This window comes from Telmatherina bonti (genome assembly GCF_933228915.1).
Source record: "Telmatherina bonti genome assembly, chromosome: 15".
NCBI classification, from domain to species: domain Eukaryota; kingdom Metazoa; phylum Chordata; class Actinopteri; order Atheriniformes; family Telmatherinidae; genus Telmatherina; species Telmatherina bonti.
Window position 1 is genome coordinate 18979801 of NC_136613.1, and position 22218 is coordinate 19002018.

Here is a 22218-nt window from a genome sequence, read left to right on the forward strand (position 1 = left end):
GCTGACACCCCATGTGGTCAACAACAAATTCAGATCATGTCACTGTACTCACATCATGTAATATACATGATACTTCCAGGTCTAGTTTGCATCCATATAGCTAGAAATCTGCATTTTACTGCCTTTTGGCAAATTTATGGAGATAATATTGCAGCAATAGGAAGATGGGTATGTTTCCATCTCTGTATTTGTGTGCATATACTTTTACAATGTACTGAAACTAAATTAACCAATTTTTTTAAACAGTCCAAAACACCACAGAGTATGATCCAGTCTGGCAGATTTAGTTTAAAATTCCCAAATGAAGGCATTCAAAATTATTAATAGATTGCACTCTTTGAATTTTTGACTCTCCTCTTCTGCTAGCAGAGTGCTTTTCCTGGGGACAGACTCAGCTCTCCCCCACGGCGTCATTGGAAGGAGTCTGTGCTGGTGAGTGCGGAGGACCCATCAGCTTCACGGATGAAGGCGAGTCCTTCCCATCAGAGAAATGGCCATGAAGACAGGAGGGGATCGGCATCGAGGCCGGAAGAGATGAGAAGCTCAACACGACAGACCCCTCCAGAGCATCTGAACACAGGTCCAGCATCTTGGGCTGCTCACGGCAGCAGCACCGCAGTCCCTTACCCTGACTGCAGTGGGGTAGATGGGCAGTATAACATGGGCAGGGACCATTTTAATAGACCCAGTTACACTAATAGAGAACAGGCTGTGCTCTGTCAGGGGTCTGGCTCTGGGGCCCAACAGGAGCCCTTTCTGGGTAGGATGCAGTACACGGAGTCCCCTTCCTTTTCCAGAGCATCACTCAACATGAGCCATGAGCTAGAGCATTCTGTCATGCAGTCACGACAAAAAGTTAACAAAAGTCCTGTCCGAAGTACCGAGGGTTATGACCAGGACATAGAGAGGCGGAGCAGCAGCCCCCTCCCAGTTTCACATGCGATGGGTTCAAGGGATGTCGGCATGAGTCCTGTCACTAACACCCAGCATCAAGCACCCTTTCTCAGTCACATTGAGCAGAATGGCTATGCTCTTATTAACGATGGTAGATGCTCCCCCCTCCCAAGCAGATCTCCACACTTGCAGAAGCTCCACAAATTACATCACAATGCTGATGCAGACCCGCACAGAGGTGCATCCTCACCCGGACAAGGATCACATCCTGTCTTATCTCGGGCTGAACGCATGGCCGCTCTCGAGCGCCGCATGATGGCTAATGGCCTTTCCGCACCAGGGAGATCCAGGTCCAGTCTGACTCAGAAACGATTAGGAAAAGCTAGCGTCACACACGTGGGTGCAGTTCAAATTAACGAGGGCTCCCCAACCAGCGGTTCAGAGTCCAGTGAGTCTGAGATGGAGAACAGGGGCAACAGCAGCACCCCCATGGCCAATGATAATCCAGTAGAAGATGATTCCCAAATACCTAGAAGCAAGTTTTCATTTGGCAGCCTCCAACTGGATGAGGAGGCAGATGAGGATACTTACCATGCCTTCAGCGATGATGATCCCGGACAGATTTTCAGCTGTTAGCGTGTACAAAACAAAGGAGTACGATAGACCTGGTTTGGGCCTTCATGGTCTGCTGGTATAAAAAACATCCGAAATCTTCTTAAGCACAGAACTCTAAAGCACTTTATAGACATATGTAGAATACAAATTATTTTCAGGGTTTGGTTGTTAGTTTCATGAGGCTTTAAAATCCACCTTCATTTAAGTCATACTATGTCCAAGCAAACATACACCAGACATGTGCCTTGCCAGGATTCCACACTTAACACTTCCTCGTCTAGAACTAAGAGACTACAAAACACGCGTGTTGGTTTTGAAACTTTAGACTGGTTGAAATGTTGCAGCGTTTGGTTTGAACTAATCAGATGCCTTATCATTTCCACTAGGGTATATATCATTCCAGGATTGTTCATAAATGTATATAAGTCCGCCAAATTGGTCATTTTTTTGTGCAATTTTCTGCATAAACAAGTTGTTATTCATATTTTATAAAGTCCTAAACTAAATATTGATCATTATCCTTCCAAGATTGTTTCTTTTTTTTTTTTTTTCCTTCCTTTTTTTCTTCTGGCGTTATCAGTTGTTATGGATACGTCTGTCTGGAGATTTGATGCTGGAGATAAAATAATCAATGCTTCAAAAAACAATGAGCGAATATCCAGTTATCCTTTACTAACTTGAAACAAGTTTTATGACTCACCAAATGTGTTAGGAATAGTAAAGAGTTGCGATGTAATCAGAGTTGCCAGATCTTGTGAGAAAAACAAGCAACCAGCTGGTTGAAAACAAGCCCAAAAGAAGCGACCTGGCCCCTCAGATAGTGGTGTTGTACAACACCGGTCTGGGCCAGTGTGGTTACCAAAGAAATGGGGTTTTGGATGGATACAAGAAATATATAAACTAGGCTACTATGTGATGCTTTTCAGATAAATGTGAATAAGTGAGAAAGATGTAAGAATGGTTCATACAGGGAATAAATCAAGTCCAAATAAGCAACTAGTGTTTTGAAAACAAGCCCAAAAAAACAGCAACCCGCAACTAATGATATTTACAAGCGACTTTACAAAAAAACAAGTCCAAAGTCGCTTATAATAAGCCGACCTGGCAACACTGTATGTAATGAGTTAAAACGTATCATCACTTTTTAGTATATTAGTTAATGGATTTGAAAGACCAGCAGTGTATTTTCTCAGGCTGGTGTGATACAGTGGTTGTTTCTTCACCCCACCACTAACATTTTCCTGTCTGCTCTATCAGTAACTTGGCATCACTAAGTAAAGCTTTCTATCAGCTACAGTCTCCACAGAGATTTCATTCAGTCCTCCAAACAAAATGGCACAGCACTTTTGTTATTTTTGTCCTTTTGCACTTTTTGTCTTTGTGTTTATTTGTGTTGTATCTGAGACGGCAATGATCTTTTGTTACAGTTCTATTCTTTTTTTTTTTTTTTTTCCTCCTCCATTCACTTCTGTGTCAGCATGAATCTGTTTTATCTTGTCTGTTTCTCTCCTGGCTGTGAATGCATGTAAACCTGTTCTGTCACTCGCTTTGTGTGGCAAAGGGAAAATGGGAGGAAAAAAGCAAGATTACCACTCTGTGGGTTCCCCTTTTCTGCAATGGTCCATCTAACTACTAATTATTCTGGAGCTGAGAGAAAATCAGTGTGCGGATGACAGGAGCTTTGGAATATGCAGGAAAATAGAGGTCAGATTTAGTATATGTGTGTGTGTGTGTGTGTGTAGTGTACTTGGGAAAGGCAGTTTAAGGGCAACACCTCAAAGCAAAGAGCCTTTTGGCTCATCCGTCATAGTCAGTTGCTTTTGCGGTGCTTCGAGAAATATTTTAGCCCTGAGATTACGACACGTATCCAGAGAGAGAGAGGTGTGTGTGTATATTTGTGCTAAATGAGCTTAATCGACATCAGGACAATGAAATGTAATAGATGCAGTTAGTGGATCACTGCAGCATCAGGAAACCTTCTCTGGTCCCCATAGATCTGGAATATCTCAGAAATTTCTCTCATTTAGGTTTGATAAACATTCTTCCATATAATTACAGAAAAAAAACTGCATTGCTTCAAATCCCAATCCCACTTTTACGGGATAGACTTGTGTGTGTTCTTAGCCACTGGTGTCCTTCGGTGTGTGTTTCCAGTGCATGCTGTGCTAAACCAGGACTTTGCACATCATGCTGTTCAGGCCTGGCTGCTCTCTGCATGCGCTCTGCTGTATGTATTGTGATATCAGTATGGCGCTCTCATTCTTTTCACTACCGTTCCATATTAGCATTTGCAGGAACAGATCAGAGTGTGATGTTAAAGCAAATTAGTCTAGCTGACGACACAAACGGCTTATAAACTGTTTATAAAACTCACTGATGTATATTTTACATTTATTTTCACCTCAACAAGATGATGCTTGTTCGGGATTATACGTGTGGCTATTTTTATATAACAAAGAAGATTTTGGAAGATTACATGCAAACGCATGCCTCTTTTTCTATACTTTCACTTTCTTGCTCACCTATTCACACAGTGTTCTGTTAGACTTTCACAGGCCTTTTTATGCTGCTTTTCCCACAGTTTGTGTTCCTCTTACGATGTATATATGTCATAATACTAGAGTCAATAAAGTCTAATTTTCTTTCTGAGACCTCAGCAGCTCTGGCATCTGGTGCTCATTGTAGATATTAGATCTTTTCCCTTCACATTCTCTAGAGTTTCGTAGTGATGCTTGATGGGTGTTTTAGTGTTAATGATTTGTAGCTTCCTGTTTGATGTGTTTTGTCATATTTAGTAACCTTAGTAGGGTTTAGACTAAATGTGCACGTGCACTGGGTAAATTGCAACCATGAGTGGTGCTGGCTTGTGCTTTTGTGATTATTTTATTTGTGCCAACACAAGACGACAGGGAGAGGTGGGCAAGCTGCAGCTCCAACATAGTAAGTAAACTGAACATTGATGTAGACGCTAAGTAAGCTGTTCCTCTTGATCCTCCCGCAGTATGAGCCTCAGCATGTGTATCGATTGACGGGTTGTCTCAACTTTAGTGAGTCACGGCTGACTTTTTCACGCTCTTTAGACGCGTCCCTCCCCTCTGCTTCTCCTCAGTGTGTTTTATAGCGTGGCAGTGCAGATTGTAAATAGAACTGCTTCTATAAATGATCTGAAATATGAGCTGCGTTAGATTAGAAATCAAGCTGAAAGGTTTAATTAGCACCAAAATGTCACCACTGCGTCTGTGGAATTAGACTTCTCTGCACAACTGCAACTGGTAATTAATTTAATTATCAGGTTATCAATAAATAGATTTAAATGTTTATTCTTTAAATGTCAAAACAGAAGTGCAAATGTTTAAGTTCAAAAAGATCAAGCTGTTTAATATGACTGAGATCTCCTTGAAATTAGAAAATTAATCATATAATCCAGACAAGATGAAACAAAAATCCTCTTAGTTGGAAAGTTTTATTACTAAATACAGTATAAACTCATCTGAACCATCTGAACCTTAAAGTCAATCAATTTAGACGCCAACACAGATTTCTGCAGCTTCTGTTTGAAATCAGTTTATCCAGTCGTCACAAACTGACATTTTCCTTTCTACGTCACCGTGTGACTCCATGCAGGTGTGGTTTCCAGCAGTCCTCCCCTCCCTGCTTCCGCAGTACACCCACACGGGATGGTGAATGGTCAGAAGTCTCTGGAGCTGGGCAGTCACAGTCCCAACGGCCACCAGCCTTCACCTCTTACCAGCCCGCTGCTGAACGATGCCTGCAGCGTCCGCACTGATGATGAAGATGAGGTCCGGAGGAAGGTTTGTCGACTAAAGCTGTGGCAACACGGCTAAAGGAGTTGTACATAGTTACATCTCTGAGTCACTGTTGCTCAACATCCTTCCACTGTTTTGATGCTTTTTGCAGAGGTTTCCAACAGATCGAGCTTACTTCATCGCCAAGGAGCTGCTGACCACAGAGAGGACGTATGTGAAGGATCTGGAGGTGGTGACTGTGGTAAGACCAGCCTCTCCAGCACACTATTCTACTGTTAGGTTTGTCCTCCGCCGGTCCTGTGGTGAGAAAAACATTCGATTATTCCGGTTAGCTGCTCCGCCAAAGCACCGAAATGGGCAGTGACACAAGAAAACTTTGGCAGATGCAATTTAATTTTTTATTCATCCCCCACACTCGAGCTATGAAATGCATTTATCCATCTCACTTGAGGCTGTGAATACTAAACTGTGTTTGTGTTTAAAGGAGATGGATTTAGCTCCATGTTCCCTCTGCATGTGGCTCGCTGATTCATTCAGCTCTTTGAGATTTCATTGGCTGCGAGCGAGCATATGGACACCATTTCATTTGATAATGTCTCAAAGTAAATGCAGCAGAAAACAGGATATTAGATGTGCAGTACAGCTCCTTCATCTGCAAACTAGGAGGATGTTCTTTGGCCCGATTCGGAACGTGAAGCAAAATGCATCTGTATTTTGGCGACGCTTTAAAGGCTGACGCTTTTCTCATATTTTAGTTCTCTAAGAAACGTTTCCCACATCTCATGAATATTTGGGTTGACTTGCGCTGTTTTCCTTCAGCTGTGTGTTTGTGTGTGTCCTGCTCTTTCTGCATGCTGGTTGGTGCTGCTGTTGTCGATGGTGAAGTCATCTGAACAACAGCTGGTGCCTCGTCTCAAGCCCTTCAAGAAAAATTCTAGAAAAGCCTGTTCACTTTCCCATTATGTCAGCTGGATGAAGTTGCTTTCTCTCTGCTGCACTCATACACACAACACGCCACGTTTGGCTTCAGTCTGACTTAATGAAACAATAGGAATGTCTGACTATTGATTCTTCTTTTCATCCTCAGACAATTAAGGGATTTACAAGTCATCACAAAGCTGAAACGTTACAGCAGAAACAAAGATAAAGGGATTGTGGGAGCGTTCTGGGCTTTAACACAAGTTCCTGTAATCTTCAGTGGGGTAGCTTGCTCCAAGAAAGGGAAATTTTTCACTTTACTTATCAACAAGGCTCAAACTAGAAAATCTGGTCACATCCCTTTTCCTTGTTGTCCTGGAGAACGCAAGAAAAATAGCTCCCTCCTACCAAAAAGAAAATACTAAAAGAAGGTTATCAGTTGTTATTAAGAGATAGTTTCATCCCAATTTAATGGCTGATTTGTCTTTCACATCTTCTGCATGCAATCTTTGTGACAGTTGTTTTATCTGCCTAAAACGTGGAATTTTAGTCAAGAAGCTCCTTTAAAAAATGTTTAAAAAATACATAATGTACATTCCAGGATTCAGAGTTGACACCAGAGGTACAGCCTGTTCATATCTGTAAATTAAAAACGCCTGTGGATACTACAGTGGTATTATCATATGTTAATGTTATTCCAGCTTGGTAAAAAGCTTCCTCATATGCATTTCTCAGTCCTTTCAGAGTGCTGTGGGACAAGATGAGGCAACTCCAGACTCTCTGAAGAACACCATCTCCTCCACCTTTGAGCCTCTCCACAAGTTCCACACAGGTTTTCTCAGGGAGGTGGAGCAGAGGCTGGCTCTGTGGTGAGGCTCATTTCACTTTCACACCGCGTCCAAGTCGTTCCCTGCAGGGTTGAGAACAAGCCCAGTGATCTGTTGCTTTGGTTTGGCTCCAATTTATCACAACCTCTGTGCAGTTTTATTTTTTTAATGACTTTTATTGGTGACCCAATCCCTTTAGGTGACCTGAGGAAGTACCATCTCCATGGCAACACCACAACTGTCCATTTCTTGCCCGTGGGCTTCTGCTGTCTGATCTCCTTTAACGATGTTAGGCTTTATCTAGCACATGCAGACTCTGTTGCACAAACTCGCACAGAGAGTCAGGCACGGAGACGGTGATGCATTAACCCCGTCAAGCTGTTAAAATTTACTACCCTTTGCTTCAGACAGTTATTTTAATTGTAGTCAGTAGTGTCTTGTCACAGTCGTTAGAGCTCCAGATTAAAGCTTAAAGGGCTCCAGCTCTTTGCTCTACTGATAAGAACACAATCAGATGTTTATGCAAATGATTCAGCACCACACTTGTTTCTTATTTCACTTTGAATATTCAAATATTGCCCTCAATGTAGTGATCGTGACTAGAAAAGCAACTATTGTAATGTGTATATATAGATGTAAAATATTAATTATGGAGACATTTAACCCCAAAAAAACCCATGCTGGTGGATAATATAAATAAAATCCTGAATAAGTACAGTAATGACAACCCTGTACTCCTTCATACTGTATGTGGAATTTTATGCTCAAGGGAGCCCTCTGCTGGTGGGTCTGTTTCCTCCAGTTTAAAGAATTCATTCAGGTTTTTGTTGGTTTTTCTACAATGAAATCGTCTGAATAATCATTGAAAACAACATGCTTTTGACTGGATTAGATGAAAAAAAAAACTGAAACTGATGCAGAAAAACTGAAAGTTTTGCTGCAGGATTAACCATTGAATTCCCTCCCATATTAAAATGGCTAATGTTTTACTGTTCTAGGGAAGGACGCTCCAATGCACACATTAAGGGAGACTACCAGCGTATTGGAGATGTCATGCTGAAGAACCTTCAGGCCTTGAAGGTGGGCTCGGACTTTTTGTTAATCATATACTGTGTGTACAGCTTCAGAATCAGTGACTTGTTACGAACGCTCTGTTTGTAGCCTCTGACAGCAAACCTGAACAAGCAGTCTGATGTCCTGCTGGAGCTAGAGAAAGCATGCAAGGCATCCCGCAGGTTGGAGGCTCTGAGCAGGGATTTTGAGCTGCAGAAGGTTTGTTACGTCCCCCTTAACGTGTTCATTCTGCGGCCTCTGCACCGCCTCATTCACTACAAACAGATCCTGGAGCGCCTGTGTAAACACTACCCGGCTACTCATGTGGACTTCAGGGACTGCAGAGGTGCCACACTCAGGCCAGAGTTCATAAAAAATACATTTAGATTTTCTGGGATAACCCAGCAGTGTACCTCACAATAATGTCTCGCTTGGGGTGGGGGGGGGGTCCTGCAGCTGCTTTGGCAGACGTGTCCGAGGTGGTGGACCAACTCCAGGGAAGCTTAATCAAGATGGAGAACTTCCAGAAGCTTCTGGAGCTGAATAAGGATTTGCTTGGCGTTGACAATCTTGTTGTTCCTGGTCGGGTGAGTTTAAAATAGAAGAAAAAAATATTTTTACACTAAAGTCACCTACTTTTTTCAGACATTTTATGACAAGCGCACACCTGATTATTCATGTTTTCTTTTCTTTTTCTTCCCAGGAGTTCATCAGGTTAGGCTGCCTTAGCAAACTCTCTGGAAAAGGCCTACAGCAACGAATGTTTTTCCTGGTAAAACCCCACTTTCCTCAGTTCATATCACTAATCTGATTATTTAGCCAAGTGATCGCAGCATAAAATCAACAATGCTTTTATCTTTTGCGGCTTTCCCCGGGCAGATGGTGTTGGCAGATTAAGTGCAGCTGCTAAAATAACGCATTGCTTTGAACACGTTTTTGGTTTGGCTGATTAGGTGTTACAGACACATCGATTAGAAGATGGGGAAGTATGTTTATAAGGAGCGTTGTGTGTCTGCATGTCTTAGATGCTTGAGATCTTACACATTTGTATCAGGAATTTACACAACAAGCAGACCCGTTGGCATCTATCTGAAAGGTAATTACATGCTCCCTCTCTCTCTCTCTCTCTCTCTCTCTGCCAACAGTTTAATGACATTATTTTGTACACCAGTCGAGGGATGACGCCGACCAATCAGTTCAGAGTGAACGGGCAGCTGCCGCTTCGTGGCATGACAGTGAGTCCTGTGTCTCACACAGAGAGCTGCGCCCCTGTCACCAGTTTGTCATTACCATAAATGAGCCACTTTAAACAGCTGAACTGCAGCAGTCTTTACCATCTGACCCCAACAAGCACACAGTCATGTGCACACTTTCAGGACAGCCACACTTCACATGTCCTTTTCTCATTTCTTGTTTTTTTCTCCCCACTCCCTCCCTCTCACTCTCCCTGTCTATTTTTGGTCCTTACTGTCCCAGATTTTCCTGCCTTTTAATGTCTTTCCTGTGTCTCTGCGTTCTTCTTCCAGATCAGAGAGAGCGAGGATGAGTGGGGTGTGCCTCACGCCTTCACACTGGTTGGGCAGGGACAGTCTGTGGTTGTGGCTGCGAGGTGAGACCACTGTTTGTCAACATGCAGACACCCTTCGCTTTGGACCTACTAAAGTGGCTTTGGTTGTTTTTGAGTAAAAGCAAATAAAAGTGTTACACGCTTATAGCAGCCACAGTTTCTGTTGCAGTCACTGCTTTATGCATAAAGATCTGACTTATGGGAGACCAAATATGACCAATTTATTTATTGGTTTAGATAGTGCCCCACTTAGAAGCTGCTTTTGTGGAGAAAAATAACTAAACAAATAAAAAAAAACATTTTTTTTTCTTTAGTTATGTCTTACTTGCTATTGTAGTAAGCAGTATTCTTGGTTCTTGCTTTTTTCTGGTTTTTCATTGTTCTGTCTTTCCTCACTTCTGTTTTTCAGCAGTTTAAGTAAAAGCAGTTGTTACTCAGCATTTATTAGCTCCAGTAAAGTCAAATTAATACAAACTTTTTGAATCTTGCCACACAACGGACACACATTGTTTATTTTAATTGGTAGGACGTGAGTAAGTGTGACTGCGTAGTGTTGTCAGCAGGCAGCTATGTAGACTATGTTGCACATGACTGCAACAAATGGTGAAGTCGTTGCAAACCAAGTGGAATATAAACAAAACCAGCTGGTTTTACACTGCATGAAAGAACAGTTTTTCAGCTAAAGACATTGTGAGGCAGGTTTAGTCTTTAGAATAAGGAAACATTCATAGATTAGTTATTAATGGTTTGTAAAACCAACCCCCCACCCAAGCATAACAGCTTGTTTGTGCATTGATTTGTTTTCACTTTCCATCACCACTTCTTGCGTGCAGTGTCAAAGCATGCATTAAAAGCCAAACAAAGATTTGTGTCCAGCTGACGCAGAAATCCCACCACAATGTCCATGCAGAGCCATGCAGACAGGTAGAAATGCTTGCAGAGATTATTGGCACCTTGATGGAGGCAGCAGTCTGAAAGGCCAGCAGGTCACTCTAGACTGGAAAATACAACCATTTGTTTTGTCGCACAGTGCTGGCAGGAGGGCACCATCTGTTAGTATCAGCGTTCCTGTCAGCAAGCGTTACTGTCAGCAGTGGCTGGGGTCGATAATGACTGGAATACTAAAATATCATATTGATAATGCACATATTGATAGTGTAGCTTGATCTTAGCTGACGCTATAATGTCATATTCTGTTTGTTGTTTGTTTTTATAGTTTACAAAGTTTTTTTACTTCCTGTTTTGAGTTTAATTTCTAAAAGAAATTAAAGAAAAACTTACAAACAGAAGAGGATGATAGAAATAGTTTTAATAATCAATTTCTTGATTATATTGATACTGTAAATGCACTTAGCCACAGAAATCATGGTTTTTTACAGCTTCTACTGCACATTCCTTGATTTTGACATAGTTTTGTTTGTGAGTGTGTGTTAGTGTGTGTCTGTGTACGTGCACGTGTTGTGATTTCAGAGCAGTTGTTATATAGCCTACTGCATTATCCTGATTAATTTCCCATCACTGGCAAGATAAGTAGACAAACCAAGATCAGACCTTTCTTCTAAACCAGATTTTCTAAGCCCTTCATCTATGTCAGGCCGCTTCAAATGGCGGCCTGCGGGCCACATGCGGCCCAGAACCAACTTCAATGTGGCCCAGCTTATGTAAAACAATAAAGATATTAATCAATAACCTTCAGTCATTCCTATGCTGATTAAGTAGCCTACAATCCTACAGTTGTGCAGACCATGAATGCAACACTTGGTTGCCTAGCAACATTAACCCCAGCGTGTGTTGTTGTGTTTTGAAGTTGTAAGAGTACCGCTAGCAAGCATGTCGCTCTCTGTCCCAAAATTCAAAATTGACAACAAAAACCACAGATTTAACTCCGCCTGGACTAATAAGTATTTATTTTGCCGTCACACTCGAGTGCAAAACCGATGTGTTTAATTTGTAATGAGTGTGTGGCGGTGTTTAAAGATTATAATGTGAGGAGGCACCACATCGAGAAGTTTAGTTTGATATGATCATTTTATGTTAAAAGTTAGGAGGAAAAATAGGTTCTGACTGGAATTTTCATTATTTTATTTTGTGCATTTGCCCTTGTCGTGTGGGATGGAACTTAAAATAGAAAAATTAATAAAGTTCTTATATGTTAAAATCTATATGTATTTTTTATTTATTTATTAATTTATTCTTACTGATTTATTTTCCCTTACTTTATTTACTGGCCCTGGCATTTTTATATTTGAAAATCTGGCCCTCTTGAATATCTGATTGAGTAGCCCTGATCTATGTTCTAGTTCACTGGCAGAGATGGAGAAGTGGATGGAAGACATCAAGATGGCGATAGAGATGGCAAAAACCAGCAATGGGCCTTCATCTGATGTGCTAACCTGCAGTCTGACAGACAACAGTAAGTAACAACATAAACATACAGCAGAGGTTGAAACATCTGGTTTGTTTGGTTGTCAAGCAAACAAACAAAAACAGGTAAAAATAAAAGAAAAAGACATTTCCCAGCCAAAATCCCAGTTAGATGTTGATTTGTGAATGATCTGACCCTGTCTGCTTTGTAGCCCCTCTCTCCCCTCACCACCCTGCTCGTTGTCTAGCAGTAACGACCTCCTGACTTTCCCAGAATGCCCAGAGGACTCCTCGCTGGAGGCAGAGTCTGAGGACGACATGACAGCTTCGCACACCTCACTGGAGAGGCCCGCCCCTCACCGTGGTAACACCATGGTGCACGTGTGCTGGCATAGGAACGCCAGTGTGTCCATGGTGGACTTTAGCATAGCCGTGGAGGTATCGACTAAATCTTAGACCTGCCTCTCGTCCTCCTGCTTCCTCCGCTGTTTTCTTCTCTCTGTTCCTGAGTGTGTGCTGTACCTGAATTTACTTTGATGTCTTCGTTGGAACAGCGTCCTCCCGTGCTCGGCTGCACCTTAACCACTCCTTATTATGATTAACCAGTAAATACTGAGGCATTTAATAGTTTACTGAAAAGTTTATGTAACTGCAGGTGGTTAACTAATAGAAGATGGACTTCTTTCCAAAAGGCACACAATGTCGACAAATTTAGAAACCTGTTGAACTTACAAGCACAACGATGAATCCACGATGCTTCATATGCAAGTGGCACAGGAACCAGTTAACTGGCTGAGAGACGATTAAGTTCAGTTTAATACCAAAAAATGTAATTTCTAACTTCATCTTTATGTATTTATAGGGATGTGTAGCGATGATGCCTAAATATTTGCATACCACTTTACACTCAGTGATTGATTTGTGTGTAAATTCATTTCAATTTTAAAGCAGCAAACTTGAAGGATTTTTCATCATATACAGTTTGATTATTTTTATTGTACCTTTACAGAGTGAAGGACAAAGCCATTTAATTACAGCATGCAGAGCATCAGTGGGGTCTCTGTTTCAACTTTTCCCTGTTCTGGCAGACCGTAACCAGTGTGACGTCACTATCTAAACTAAAAACTACTGCTTTCTGTGTGTCCCTGTCCCCCCAAGACCCCCTCCCTTACTGGCATTTAAAATCTCTGATCGTCTGTAGACAGAGAGAGCAATATGTAGGTTTTACTGAAAGTCCTCGATTCCCATTAACAGAAGGGATCCTGTTTGTGGTGTAGCCTCCCTGCAATCCAACTGTGTCCTTCTCTAGCTGTGCTCTTCCTCTGTAGCTGTAACTATGTCCTCTTCACAGCCCTGCCTGGACACGCCGTCGGCCTCCGTGTTGACCCCCTGCCACTGCATGCTTGTGTTTCACCTACTCAGTTTCTGTGTTTCTGTCCTTCCCTCCCTCTTTCCCTGTCTGTTTTTCTCTTTCTCTCTCTTCCCCATACGTCTGTGCATTCCTCCGTGGTAGAGGAGCCTAGTCCAGTCAATGAAAGTAAGGCCCCCATGGTGGGGCCCGCGAGTGGCCAGGGACCAGTGCCTCTGTCTGTTATCTGCTGGTACCGTGTTCAGAGCCTCTCCTTTAGTGAATCCTGCAGGAGTCTAGAGGTAAAGGAGCCAGGAAGACAGGAGAGGCCCTGTGTGTGTGTTTAATGCGCAGGCAGAACATGTTTCCATTCATATTTAACACATTTAGCTGCTTTTCACGCTTTTTAGTCATCTTAAATTGGTTTTAGTTATCTGTTTATACTTTTTTTTGCATGTGGTAATATAGTCACAATTCTCCACAATGACAAATATAAACAGGTATTCTGGGTACTTTTCTGATATAAATGGTGAATATCCCATTTCTGTAAGCATTCAGTACTTTTGGTATGTCCTATATTTTACTGTTGTCCTTGTTATACTTTTAAAACCCGTTTTGTTTATCCATGTCCAGTTAAAAATGCTTGAGATGATCAACAAATGCAAGCATGGTGTGGATGATTGAGAAAATCAAACCGTGATGCAACCTGCCAGACAAGACCAGTTTACCCATTAATAGATGTTTTGGGAAAATCAAGTCAACAGTGGTTGCGGCTGCATCTTGCTATGGAGAGATTTTTCCGTAGCAGATGTTCACGTTGAAGTTAAAGAGCCAGTAATCAACCCAGATATCTACCTGAAACCAGTACAGAATGGCATTTCTGCCACATAGACTGGGAAAAACTTTGGAATTCTGCATAAACTTTAGTTTTCTTTGCTGTTGTGGAGAACTGTGGGTAGATTGCTGAAGAAGAAAATTATTAAATAAATAAAAGTTTGAAACAAGCTAAATGAGTTACCTGAAAGGTTTCTGTGATCTGTGCCAGAGGATGCACATTTCACAGAAACAAAAGGTCATTTATGATGCAGCCATGTCCTATGGTAACTATAGTGACTCTGGTTTCATGCTGCCTTGTCTACAATGGCTTTAGCTTAAAATTATGCTAAAATCATTGTGGCCATCTTAAATACTGTAAAATAGCCAAAAACTGTCCCAGTTCAATTACAGTTCTTCTGGATCAGAGGTGCTGCAGACAAGTGGGTACATGGGAAGATTATTTATTTGTTTATCTGAACAAAAGCATTATTTGAAAATGTCATCACAACTAATGATAATCCATCCGCAGCATAAACCAACAAAAACATAAAGTATTGTTTTAAAAGAACAAATGCCCACTTCAACAAGTACAATGCTGCTCCACCTGTACTCTACCAGTACTGGTTCATGTATCTGAGCTGTTTTTTAATGAATAGTTATAAGTAAAGAATACATAAACAAATGATTACAATGTTTTAGTCCGCAGAATTTGTTCTGATTTGACCAACAAATATGTTTTAATGTAGATAAATCTCTTTGTAAAAAAGTTGAAAAGAAGATAGTATCTTCTATCAATCTTTTTTAAAATATAATTATTGTTTTACAATCTCACAACCACAACTCAAGGACAAAAAAAAAGAGAAAATGGTATTACAGCAGTCTTATACAAGACAGTTTGTGCTGCACCGTTTCTTGGTGTTCTCTCAGAGATCCTACAGTCGTTTCTTTTCAGAATCAAACTTGTTTTTTGTTTTCGTAGAATCAGTTATCAGGAAACCTGCTGAGGAAGTTCAAGAACAGCAACGGCTGGCAGAAGCTCTGGGTGGTCTTCACCAACTTCAGCCTGTTTTTCTACAAATCTCACCAGGTGATGAGCAAACATGAGTCCTGCTGTTCGGGCTGTGAACCTTCCCCTTTTCCCAGGCTGTTTTCCTTTTTCCCAGCATCACATCTCAGTGAAGAATATCAAATCTTTGTGCCATGTCAGAGGTGTACACACTTTCCCATGCAGCTTTTTTTCCCCCCCAAAATCTTAGTCACACTAAATGTTTGGCAGCATTGTTTAGACTGCAGGTGTTTTTAATCCTACTTTTACCATGACTAGGAAACATGAACTCACTGGAATTTTACAGCTCTAAAATTAAAAACAAATCAGGTACAACATAGGTCCTAAACAGAAACCTTTACAGGTCGTAAATTAGATTTATGTTGCAATATTTTTGTGTTAAAGTTGTAAAACGTACCGATTCTATTAAGTGGCACCAGAATTAATGTAATACTGAAGATAGACTTATGATAATACTGGGATTTGATCTCTGCTGATTAAATAAAATCATTGATAGCATGCAGACTGGCATTTAGTTCCATGATGAATATAATTCAGTGATTGGCAAAAATAAAACCTCAAAAGCAAAGGTGAATTAGTCTGATGACACCAGATCTGCTTTTTTCTAGTCCATTATCACCATACTTTTAACCCTAATAATTCTGTAGTAAAATCCATACATTGTGAGAGCCCCAGTTCAGTTAGAATAAAAGGAATGATGCGTGCTTTCTAGTAACAGGATAGCCAGGGAAAATGCCACCTTATATAAGATGCAGGATGTTTTAAAATCAGCATGTTTAGCTCTTTTTTTTTCAAGTAGGAAACTGTACCAAATATTTTAGTGTCAAACCGAGCCTTCCAAGACTTTTTCCCTGTATATCCCCGAATCCTCACAAAAAGCTGTTCTTTCTTAGTTCTACAGGAAAGGAAACTCCCAGAGGGATGGCATGTTCACATTAATATGAAAGGAAATGTGAAAATAGTGTCAATTTATTTTTCCCCAAATCTTCCCACAGGACGATTATCCACTGGCCAGCCTTCCACTGCTGGGTTACTCCGTCACCATCCCCTCTGAGAAGGAAAACATCCACAAGGACTATGTCTTCAAACTTCATTTCAAGTCCCACGTCTACTATTTCAGATCAGAGAGCGAATACACTTTTGAGAGGTACGGAAGGCTCATTGTCCAAACCTTCCATAAGTTTCCTGCAATTTATTTCACATCTCAGATGTTTGATTTGGCCTGATTGCAAAATCTTTTCGCATCCACAGGTGGATGGAGGTCATCCGCAGCGCTACGGCCCCATCAAATCGCCCTCGTGTCCTGAACAGCAAAGAGATCCATCCTCACTGAGTTGTTTTCCGCACCTCACCTTGGGGGGGTGTCCGCCCGTCCTGCCCTTCTGCCACCCTGACTCCCTGCTTTCTTTCACTTTTGTTTCGAAGCATATCTAGGACATTTGTACACGTGTCCATGCACATTTGGTGCTTTTTTTTTTTAATGCTTTAATGGTGACATGTCCGCTGGTTTAGACTGCATCAGAGACTGCGTTTTTACTCTCAACTCTGAAACCTCTTTTTAAGGATGTCATTTTATACTGTTTTCTAATGGTCTGAACCACTTCCTATCTTTCTGGTTTGTCATTGGTTTGTTTTTACAGCAGGAAGACATTAATAGAGATTTCCAGCATTTTTTTTTTCTCAGATGGTTAAACTCTCACTGCATTGTTGTAAAATGTTTGTCTACATATTCATTTATCTGAATGCAGCTGCTTTGACAATATCGTGCTATATCAGTGCCAAATTGGTTTCTATCAATGACCTGGACTTTTTCAGGCTAATTTGTTACAGCGGGGAACAAAATGGTCCCATGTGTACCATGGAATTTTATATCATACAGGATAAAACAAGCCACCCTTTAACTGTAGAAGCTCTGTTCACACTTGGTCCAGCACAATGTGTTCTTTTTAATAAGAAGGTATAAAGTTATTTTAATACCAGAAGTAGCTTCCATCACCACTAATGCTGTATCAAAGTAAATCTCTTATTCGCTGGTCTTTGTTCTATGGACACTCAGAGAATCTCTAACTCTGAACTTTCCATTGAGCTGTGTGAGAAAATGTGAAATTTGTTCATAATCACTGTATTATGAAGGAAAGTGTCAGTGAAAGCTTTAAAGATTGTGTGTGAAACAAGAACCTTTCAGTTCTGAGCATTGTTGCCCTCACTGAACTTGGCTGCCTCCTGCACGCGGACCTTTTTATGGGTCTGAATGAATGGAAATATGCATTTGACAGGGTTAGCGGTGAAGTATTGCAAGACGGAAAAGCTCAGTTCTTTGGAAATGCAGCGTGTTGTTTTTTTTTTTACCAGACTACACAGAGCCCTTTGGATATGAGAGCAATAAAAAAAAATCAAACACAGATTTTTGTGACCTCTAATTTTTTTTTATTTATTTTTTTTAAGCTGTAGAGGCGGGAGTGGTTGTTCCTGCATGTGATGCAGATCTGAAGTGTCTTTTTGGATGTGACCACCAGATGGCACCATTGACCAAGTTGCTTCATTCACTTCTTAACCAGAGTCCGATCTGTAGATTTAAAGTGAAGGGGGAGATACATAAGTATTACTTATGTAACTCATCTAAATATTTGTTATGTTTTATATTCTTCTATTATGATTCTGCTTTTCTTTCTTTGTTTTGCTTTTTAAGCTGAGTCTGGGAACATGTAGCAGGATGCTGAACTCTTATATAAACAGCTTACTGGTAAGATCTAATCCATTGAAATATGTGGAGGTAAGTTGCCATGCTTACTTTTTCAGCTGAGGGTTATAAAGTTACTCTCTGGTAGAAGAAGGCATGTGAGAAACTGGAGGATTACTGATCAGTCTTGACTGAATAGCCGAATTGCACTAAAACAGTGATGCTTCGTCACAAGTTAAGGTATGGTGGAAAGAAATTCTGCTCAAGTATTTGAAGCAAAAAATATGGTTAAAGCAGGTCTGTTTTACTGATATCATTCTGTAAAGCATCGTTACATCATGAGGGGTTTCGTGATGATTAACTGATAAATAACAGAACAAAAGTCTGATGCATAAACCGGTTTGCTATTTTGTGGATTTTCTTTATTATTGAATCATTCAAACATCTACATGAACGAAATTATATGCTGAGATAAATATGATTGAAATGTGAATCTGACTTGATTTTGAATCACTGTTAGTATTAAAGAACACAAGTTAAACTTTTTTTTTATCCAGTTATTGAGCACTACATTTCTTTGTGTATAATTTAGTTATATATTTTAATTTTTCATTCTTTAAAATATCCTTCAAAGTTAATATGTTAGACAAATGTAATAGAAATTATTTTTCTCTCAATCTGGGATCAGAGAAAAATATGGAAAAACAAAAGTATTTCCATTTTACACTGAAATCCAGAGTTGTTGCACTTGATTATAAAAAAAAAAAAAAAAAAAAAGAAGAAAAAAAATCTGTTCCTAAAAGGAAAAAGACTTTGGTTTACTTGGAAATATTTGATCGTTTCTGCTGTTTTATTTCTAAACGTCAATGTCCACCTTTAGTGGTCAGTTTTATGTAATAATTAATCAGAGGTTTAAAGTTAAACTTGGGAACAAAAAAAAAAAAAAAGATAAAAAGTCAAAGAAATAGAGAAAATCTAATCTTTCTCTTTAAATGAACCAATTTAGTTGTGTCTCTGTGTTTATTTGAATACCAGAGGACACGCAGTCTGTTACACACCACAACTCCAGAGTTGCTTTTTGCAGTAATGAGACGTTTAACCAGTTAACCAGTCAGTTAACCAGTCAGTTAACCAGTCAGCCTGCAGTCCGAAGTCCAGCAGCAGCCTGGAGGGGGCAGGCCTGGAAACCGGTAAGGGGCGGAGTACAGGACAGATTACCCTCCTCCTGTTAGGTGCCGGACGACCAATGAAGCTCTTCTCAAGAGGAGACTTTTAGTGTGACAAGTCGTCCCGATGGAGGAAGGCAGAGCTCCGGAGTAATGTAGCACGCGCTGCTTGCGACAGCTGAATCGAGGGGCGGGAGCAAAGCAGCCACACCACAACATGAGCCAACTTCAAACTCGTGCTGAGCTCAACAGGGGTCGCCGCGGATAAACCGATCATGGATTCCCTCTAAAACGTCGATGATTTAAGGCGCGGATTGGACGTGTGGTTGGTGCGTAATGATGGCCACTCCGGCGCACCCGGAGACCAGGAAATTTACGCGGAGTCTGGGTAAACCTGGCACTGCGGCCGAACTCAGGCAGAGTGTCTCCGAGGTAGTGAGGACGTCCGTGTTGATCGTAAGTACACACCTAAATGGAACCCCCTCCTCTTCCTCAGTCTGTACTATGTCTGTTGTGGGGCAGAGAGCCGCCCTTTTCTTTCTTTTACGCAGCTTTCCCCACGAACAGCTGACTTTACACCGGATGAGTGGGAATGGTGGCCTGTCAGGGAAGAATGCAGTAGTTTGCGTGACCCTGACCTGTAGACCTGAGAGCAGGAGAGCGTGATTTATAGTGGATGGATGAGGATCACTTTGGCGCAGGTGGGAAGAGAATAAAAGTGAATGGTTTGGAGGATGACCTGATGCAAACGTGAAACAACGCTTGTACAGCTATTCCTTACGTTCAGGTTTTCATTTAAACCAGGAAAATCCATAACTTTATTTTCATTATCAACTTGCCACTGCAGATCAGCTTTAAGTGTTTTTTTTTTCTTTTTTCTGAGTTGCCAAACTTATTGAAAGTTGTTGTGACAGAGGGACTTTGAGTGAAGAATGTGTGTGTGAAATGGATATTTTTTTCCAAATTTACATATGATACAGCGTGGTGAGGCTTTACAACAGTGTTTTGCATGCAGTTGAAAATATTTAAAAACCCTCAGTTTCAGCATTTTGTTCTTTTCAGTTGTTTGTGAAGAATCTGTGCATCTTTAAAGTGCCGTATCAACGAGGGCATCACTTTCACAGGGATGCACTCAAATGCCATAATACTGCCTTCCAAAGGAAAACGTTTCAAGCCTCTGACAGGTATAATGTGTCTTGTGACAGTGACTTGATGCAGAATTTGACCGTCCACTCTGGTCGGTAACATCTGGGTGATGGGGACCCACGGCGCACCTCCTCCTCAGTATCAGTTTTCCACAGAACTCGCAGAGGAAAAAGGACTCGGCTCTTTCATTGTGCCTGAGTGTGACGGGTGTTTGTTGCTCCCGATTGTTCCAGGTTTCCTGGAAAAAGTTGCTATAGGCAACCGAAGAGGACACCGTCCAGGCTCTGTCAGGGAAGTGGAATCCTGAGTCAGGATCCCAGACATCCAACCACACCTTCATATTATTTATTCATTCTCTCTCTGGTGTGCTGCCAGAGACGCCTGAGGGAGGAGAGCAAGAAGTGGATGCAAATATGCATGTTGGGAAATCATCATGCCTCTGGAGGACTGAAGTAACTTGCAGAAATGCTGCATGCTGTTTTACTTTGCAGTAGTGTGTGCAGACATGCAAGAGTTCTGTTCTGGGTGATGTGTGATGATGAAATATGTGTTAAGTGACTTTTAATCTGCGTATTTACTTATTCTGTATAACAAACCAGGCAAAAATAAGCAACCTTATTATTAGGGTGTTAGATCATCTGATTGTCTAGCCACTTGGACCCCCATTGCTGGATGTGCATGTTGTTGTGGTGAATGTATGTTCTCATCATAGAGTTCAAGCGTTTGTTGAAGTTTGTCAGTGGGAAAAAGAATGTGACTCCACACAAGACTGCTGTCCACGCAGCTTGTAATTAATTCCTCCATGAAACATTGAAATACCACAGCAGGAATGGAGGGATCTGTTACTGGAACATAAAGGAGATATTGTGGTTGTTGTCGCCTTCTCTGGGTCAAAACCATGATGGTGTTTCTGCTTGAAACGTAAATGATGTTGTACTTTAAAAACCGAGGAAATGAATTACTTGATTTTAGGTTGTAAGACACAGACGAGTACTTGCATATCCAGAGGTCACAAAGCAGCCGCACATAAGTCCCCTCTCCTAACAATTTGTGCATTTTTTTGACGGCACACACTCGGAGCCTCTTTGTTTATTGTTGGCGTGGAGAGTAGAGTTGTAACAGGCCAGAGCCACACAGCTGAGCCACCTCTTTGGTTTCTTTACACTTTTAGGCATTCTGAGAGCACTATTAGCTCCATGATGGCTGTCATCAGCTTTGAATTAGTTTTTTCTTTTGAGCCATTTCAGTACCTTTTTGTGGAATTAGAGGAGAAAGTGTTGGGTGTGAGAGTTTAGGCAGAGTTTTCAAGCATATGTGCCATTGATATCGTTAAGGTAACAAATCAATTGCAGTTGGAAATGTTTAGTGTGTTAAGCAGCTGCGTGTGTGTGCATGTATGGGTGGTGTTTGGGAAGGGGGTGGAGGGGGCAGTTGTGTAATTGTAATCAATAGTCCTAACTGCCTGCCACATAATGGTGATCTGCTCAGATGCTCAGTGTTGCTGCTGTGTGTGTGTGTGTGTGACCCGAGGGAGCTCTACACCAGATGAGCGTCATTATGTAGGGGTAATTATTGGTACGTAACAGACACACTCCACAACCAGAAGGGACGTTGTTGCTTTCGTTTATCATCTGGTCAACAACATTTACAGTTATACTGTAATGGAAGAAGGATTGTGACCTTAAGCAAACAGTGATATTGTATAATGTAACATTTTACTTGCAGCTGTTTGATGCCTCCTTACCTCTTTGACAAGTGCACATCTTTCCTCATCTTGTGTAATTCATCTTCTTTAGTCATGTGATGGGACACTTTTTACAGTGTTAGCTTAAGTCAGTGTTTCTCAAATCCAGTCCTCAGGCCCCCCTGCCCTGCATGTTTTTGACACATTTGTCCTCCAAAGCACCCGAGTCAGGTTATTGAACTTCCTCATCAAGTTCTTTGCAGCCTGATAATGAGCCCTTTATTTCATTCAGGTGTGTTAAGGTAGG

At 41.2% G+C, this 22218-nt stretch overlaps 2 protein-coding genes across 4 annotated transcripts in view; both read left to right on the forward strand.

The window, feature by feature from the left end:
• The window catches only part of LOC306766998 (FERM, ARHGEF and pleckstrin domain-containing protein 1), a 57378-nt gene extending 39756 nt beyond the window's left edge, over window positions 1–17622 (forward strand). Inside the window, exons 13-27 of one of the 2 annotated variants that reach the window (XM_079254877.1) lie at window positions 367–580; window positions 5134–5321; window positions 5428–5517; window positions 6930–7063; window positions 8020–8101; window positions 8183–8420; window positions 8531–8661; window positions 8778–8846; window positions 9220–9309; window positions 9601–9683; window positions 11942–12054; window positions 12280–12443; window positions 15149–15256; window positions 16231–16382; window positions 16487–17622. In XM_079254877.1, the coding sequence (XP_079111003.1) occupies window positions 367–580; window positions 5134–5321; window positions 5428–5517; window positions 6930–7063; window positions 8020–8101; window positions 8183–8420; window positions 8531–8661; window positions 8778–8846; window positions 9220–9309; window positions 9601–9683; window positions 11942–12054; window positions 12280–12443; window positions 15149–15256; window positions 16231–16382; window positions 16487–16568 (1938 nt within the window). In that variant the 3' untranslated portion in view covers window positions 16569–17622. The remainder of the gene's footprint in view (window positions 1–366; window positions 581–5133; window positions 5322–5427; window positions 5518–6929; window positions 7064–8019; window positions 8102–8182; window positions 8421–8530; window positions 8662–8777; window positions 8847–9219; window positions 9310–9600; window positions 9684–11941; window positions 12055–12279; window positions 12444–15148; window positions 15257–16230; window positions 16383–16486) is intronic. The other variant, XM_079254878.1, reaches the window with a different exon arrangement.
• Window positions 17623–19242: 1620 nt separating this feature from the next.
• LOC306766281 (dedicator of cytokinesis protein 9) overlaps window positions 19243–22218 on the forward strand; it is a gene marked incomplete at its 5' end in the record, with an annotated part of 72201 nt that continues 69225 nt past the window's right edge. For both annotated transcript variants that reach the window (XM_079253940.1, XM_079253941.1), the window contains one exon: window positions 19243–19537. In XM_079253940.1, the coding sequence (XP_079110066.1) occupies window positions 19418–19537 (120 nt within the window). The remainder of the gene's footprint in view (window positions 19538–22218) is intronic.